Source organism: Chrysochloris asiatica, unplaced genomic scaffold, assembly GCF_000296735.1.
Source record: "Chrysochloris asiatica unplaced genomic scaffold, ChrAsi1.0 scaffold00141, whole genome shotgun sequence".
Taxonomy (NCBI): Eukaryota; Metazoa; Chordata; class Mammalia; order Afrosoricida; family Chrysochloridae; genus Chrysochloris; species Chrysochloris asiatica.
The window spans coordinates 4,220,279-4,226,269 of NW_006408659.1; the positions used below are offsets into that span (position 1 = coordinate 4,220,279).

Consider the following 5,991-nt stretch of genomic DNA (forward strand, 5'->3'; position numbering starts at 1 on the left):
GTGGGCCCAAATTAGTGTTAAATAGTACCAATTGACACCTAATTCAGGCAAGATCTTCTCAGTAGTGCAAATCAATCTTTCTGTCCTGTAAATATTGGTTGGCAATTTATTTCATGTGCCCTTAAGTACTTTTAGTATTAGTGTTGTTAAGTGCCATCCAGTCGGTTCCAACTTATAGCAACCCTGTATAGGGTTTCCAAAGAGCAGTTGCTCTTTGTTTTAAGTTCAGGACAGAACCCATATTTTTTTCATGATATACTCTTATTGGTCATACAACCTCATTTTATGGTTGTTGCCGCTTGGTGGGTGGTTTGAATGCACCAACAGCTCCAAGAGAGAAAGAGGAGTCTTTCTGTTCCCTTAGACATTTATAGTCTCAGAAACCCTATCTCAGGGTTGCTAAGAGTTAGAACCAACTCAACAGCATACAACAACATGCTTTAAGCATCTAGTAAGAATGTTTGAAACAGCTCCCCCACCCTCTAGCTGTAATTCAATCTTAAATGCTGAGGGTGGTCCTATGGTACAGGTGTGTTCTGGAAAGAACAGAGATTTGGAAATCATTTAAGGCAACTCTTTCTTTACAACTGACAAAACTCTACCCAGAGAGGTTTGAGACTTACTGCAACTGGCTGTATTCTTATTGGTGGTTATGTGCCGCGGAGTTGGTTCCGACTCATAGAGACCCTGTACAAGGTTTCCAAGACTGTAAATCTTCACAGGAGCAGAAAGCCTCATCTTTTTCTGTAGTTTCGAACTTCACAGTCCGCTTCGTAACCACTACGCTACCAGCATTCACTGATCAACTTTATGTTAAATGCTGGGAATGAACCATGGTATCAGTGCCAACTCATAGCAATCCTGTGTAGGGGTTCTAAGGAGCAGCTGGTGGGTTTGAACCTTCTGGTTAGCAGGCCAGTGCTTATCTTACAACACCACACCATAACTCTGAACATAATTATTTTCATGTTAGTTATCCAAGTTTTAAAAGTTCTTTTTTTGGTAAAAAATACAATTTCATTGTCTAGTTTCACCATTACCTCAAATTCGGCAGTAATGTTTCAGTATACACTTGCGAAAGTTACTTAAATTTTCTTCTTTGCAGAGATAGCCACCGTATCATTCCGTTTTTCATTAATCTGCTTTGTTGTTCATTACTGCTGTTTTCTGTTGAGTAGGGGATGGATTCTTGAAATGACTGTCCATGCTCCTCTGCAAAGAAAACCCTAATTACTAGAAGAACCAGAGCTCCAGTGGCGCAAATTCTAACTTAAGCAACCTTGGGTCATGTTTATTTTCAGTGTCACTGCAGGGAGGAAGGGCAGTCGTTGCCAAAGCAACCGACACCCAGCCTCAATCGAGGCGCGAAGGGGCGTGTCCTCCTCTGGCCCGAGCAGATAAGAAGCGGTGCCGCTGCCGGAGTCTGGAGCGCGGCCTGTCAACACAGCCAGCCAGAAGCGGGGCGTGGTGGCCTAGCTTCTCATCAGACCTCCTTGGAGGGCCCCGGTAGCAGAGCCTGGGCGTTGGTGGGCGGGTGAGGCTCCGGGCCCACCACTTCCTTTCCCCACACTCCCAGCTGAGGAGCCAACATGGCGGGCGGGTGTTGCGGCCCGCTGTCGACCGCGCTCCTGGCCGCCTGGTTCGCAGTGGCGGCGGCGGCCAACCCCGAGCAGGCCGTTCTGCCGGTGGAGCGGAGTCTGGTCCAGCCCATGACCGCCTCTAACTGGACGCTGGTGATGGAAGGCGAGTGGATGCTGAAATTGTGAGTGTGTCCGCACGCCATCCTCCCAACCCTGTGTAGGTCGCTCCTAAAGCACATCTGCCTCCAGAATCAAACCCGGGTGGGAACCCGAACTTGTGCAGCTTTTAACTACCTGCGGCTTAGGGGGTCTGCCACTTGCGCTGCGCATGCGCGCACTGCTCTGTGCGTTCACAGTTGCGGGTTAAAAACGTTTTTTGCCTTACCCCCGTTTTGTGGGAAAGCATTTTACAAGTGGAGGGAGAAAATCTGCAAGGAAAAAAAAAGTGCGCTTTTAAGTGTAGGTATGTATTTAGAGGGAAAATGCCAGTCATTCAATGACATTTATGTAAAGTATAATTACCTAGCATGGACCAGGCAAGCATTTGTAGAATTAATTGGCAGCTCGTTAAAGGACTGGCCAGTTTGTACACAAGATCGTTGTCTTCCCTTTCGAAACCCTGAAAGGTTGTTACGAAAATGAAATAGAAAAATGGGTGCATTTTTCATTTTAAACAAGATTTTATGCACATGCTGATATTATAATTTTTAGAGGTCGGACTTTCTGGGTAGGGTCCAGTCGGAATTGATTCAACAGCAGTGGGATTGGATTTATTATTATTATTATTATTTAATACTATGAGTGTCAGGAACATTAATAAAATTGGCTCTTTCTCCTGTGGAATGGCTGGTTAGTTTGAAGTGCTGACCTTTAGGTAACAGCCAGGTACTTAAGCCACTGTGCTACCAGGGCTCCCTTTTTGAATAATAGAAGATAAATAGTACATAATGTCTTTACTTTATGGAGGTAGGAAAATCTAGTTTTCAATTAGGAGAAGGCAAGGAATTTGTTAAATTTAACTTAAAACTAACTTACACTAGAAGGGATATAATTACTTGAAAGTGAGCTTGAAGCTGATGGTGGGAAGATATCGCCTCAATAGGCTTGAGAGATATTCCTTATTTTCCTTCTAAAAATACTGGTAGAGACCACATCTCTTTAGTTGTAGGTTTCAGGCAATGTACATACTTGATCACTAGTATTTGGTATTGTATCTTGAGGACATAGACCCAAATTTAAATCTGTCCTTCATTTGCTTGAGACCAAATTTTGAATCTTTCAGTTGAGTTGGGGACGTCCATGACCTGGAAATTACTTTGGAGTGAGATCCTGAGTGTGTGTTCAGGGGCAAAAGTTGTGACTCACCTAGCAGATTATATTATTCAAAGAACATAGTGCACATCATCTTTTTGCACATGCCTTTTTGGTGACAAAGGTTTTCAGACCTCAAAGTAAAATGCCATTGGGAACATATGAATTATTGAAATTCTTAAAGATATTATAGCCAGGAAACACTTATTAAAATAAACCACTATACTTTCAGGGGAGGTGAGGAGGCCCTTTTCAATGAAAAGGAAACCACTTTAAAGTAAATGTAGCTCTAGAATGCTGATGTTAGGATTGTTTGTAATAATTTAAAGATTTTGAGAGAAATTGTGCATTCTCTCAATAGTATAGAAACTCTTTTTCAGTAGATAATTAACACAATAGGGACTTTGGGGTTTCTTTAGATGTCAGTTTTCTGGTAAAAACTTGAATTTGTGAACATGCATGATGAAGGTCAAAGCAAGAATGGCATCACTTCTTCATACTCTCTTTTGGAATAGCTTGATTCTCCCGTTATTTATGTTTTTTTAAGTAAAAACAAATTCCAAAACCCAGATGACAATAAGCCGCATTAAGCCATCAACTCCTATGTTTGATCGTCTTGGCCTTGCCGAGTTTACTTCTTTGTACAAGCTGAGGCATATCAATCAATGGTTCTGACCTCGCCTCATGTCCATTTGTATGGAGTATGTTTGGGCTGGGATAAAAGATGAGTCTTATAACCTATGAATAAGCTGTGTAGACATTTGAGATCATTATTCTGAAGTGTACTCAATAAAAACAATGAAGTTCTGTTTTCAAAGTGTACTCAATGAAAACAGAACTTCATTGTTTTTATTGAGTACACTTCAGAGTACTGAAGCACTGAACTACCAGGTTGCTTTGAACTACAAGGTCAGCTGTTCAGACTCACCAGCCGCTCCTTGAAAATCCTATATGGTGTCCCTATGAGTTGGAACCAACTTGACAACACTTAACAACAACAACACTTCAGAATAGGTCAACATGAAGTGAGCTTGGAAAGGAAATAGGGTTTAAGCCAGTACACAAAAACCTTCTTTTGTATACTAAAATTTCTGGACTTGTCCTAAAGAATTAGTATGGCCCAAATTGACTTTTCCAGTTTTCTGTATTACTAAATGCTAATTCTCTCTCCTTCCTTGGAAAAATCTAACACTTTAAAAAATAGAAAATCACTGTTTGCCTACTATACATTTCTAAGAATTCATCCAAACAGTCAAGAAATCATAAGTTGTTTTCGTTTTTCTCTCTGATGAATATAATTGAAAACTGTATCATCATTCATGTTAACATTTTGTTCAGGTGAAATGGTCATAAGGAATAGAGGCTGTTAGGGATTCCCATGTTGTACATCTCTAAAGAAGCAAGTTGGAATCCATCCATGGGGAGTACAGTTAATGCACTCAACTGCTGGCCTAAGGTTGGAGATTCCAGTTCACCCACAAGCACTTTGGAAGAAAGACTTGGCAATCTAGTCCTGAAAAATCAGCTGTGACCCTGTGGAGCATGGTTCTTTTCTGACACACATGGGGTCACCATGAGTTGGAATCCACTGATGGCAGCTGATAAAGAGGGAAATTAGGATTCTTTCTGTTAGCTGTATTAGTCTTTTTTTCTCTAGCAATGTATTTCATGTTGATATAAGTAATTCCTAAAACTTTCTCTTAAAATTTGTACATCAGCGTTCTAGACAAGACCTTAGGCAAATTCTATATGCCTCTAAACTGTGAATGAGTTTTACTTTATATGTGTTTCTATACAACTACAATATATATATGTGCCATCGAGTCAATTCTGACTCATAGTGACTCTGTATAGGGTTTCCAAGAAGAAGCTGGTGGGTTTGAACTGCTAACCTTACAGCTCAGACTGACCTTGCAGTCCAGTGCATTGTCCTGCAGCGCCTACCAGGATTCCATATATGTTTATATGGTATAAACATATGGTATGACTCTGCAGGATTAAAGCACTGGCCCACAAGGTCTATTTGAACTTCAGGGCCAGTGATTCAAATTTACCAGCTGCTCCTTGGAAACCTTATACAGGGTAGCTATGAGTTGGAACTGACTCGATGGCACTTACCAACAACAAATTATATATACAAATTGGTTTTGTTGTTGAAAATGGTCACAGCAGAGCATAAACCCAGTCAATAATTTCTACATGTACAATTCAGTGACACTGATTGCATCCTTTGAGGTGTCCATTATCCTCACCCTCCTCTTTCAAGTTGTTCCTCTCCATTAACATAAACTCACTGCCCCTTGAGTTTTCCACAAGGTCTATATTACCATTTTGCATTCCCACTATCAAGTGGATTGTCGGGGTTGTGAAGTGCCATTGAGTTGGTTCTGACCTGTAGCGACCCTGTATAGGGTTTCCGAGGTGCGACGGGTGAACTTGAACTGCCAACTTTGTGGTTCAAACTGATCTTGTAGTCCATAGTCCAGCACATTAACCCATAGCATCACACCAGGAAGGGTTGTAATTTTCCCACATCCCCACCAATATCTGTTAACGTCCATTTTGTGTGTTTCTTTTAATCTTGGATATGCTGGTGGTGATGGTGATAGTGTGCTGTGATGTAGGTTCCAACTTAGCTAGCGATTTAGGTTCCAACTCATAGCGATTCTGTATAGGGTTTTCGAAGAAAGCCTCATCTTTCTTCCATGTAGCGACTGGTAGATTTGAACTTCTGACCTAGTGGGAATAAAATGACATCTAATGGTAGTTTTGATTTGTAGCTCTCTGATGGCTAATGACAAGCATCTTTTCATGTGTTTGGTGATCATTTATATGTCCTCCTCCATGAAATGTCTACTTAAGTTCTTTGCTCATTTTATGATTGGGTTATTTGTCATTAAGTTGTTGAAGTTTTTGTATGTATTTTGGCTATTAGGTCTTACTGAATATGTTTTCCAAAGATATTTTCCTACTTTTTGAAGTTTTATATTCTTCTATTCCAAAGATAGCGTAGTGGTTACGAATCGGGCTGTGAACCTTAAGGTCAGCGGTTCGAAACTACCAGGTGCTCCGCGGGAGAAAGATGAGGCTTTCTACTCCC

General features: G+C 41.1%; 1 protein-coding gene across 1 annotated transcript in view; it reads left to right on the plus strand.

Moving 5' to 3' along the window:
* The first annotated feature begins 1,525 nt into the window (after positions 1 to 1,525).
* Positions 1,526 to 5,991, plus strand: part of TMX4 (thioredoxin-related transmembrane protein 4) — a 64,202-nt gene continuing 59,736 nt past the window's right edge. Inside the window, exon 1 of the mRNA XM_006870399.1 lies at positions 1,526 to 1,762. Within this exon, the coding sequence (XP_006870461.1) occupies positions 1,590 to 1,762 (173 nt within the window). The 5' untranslated portion in view covers positions 1,526 to 1,589. The remainder of the gene's footprint in view (positions 1,763 to 5,991) is intronic.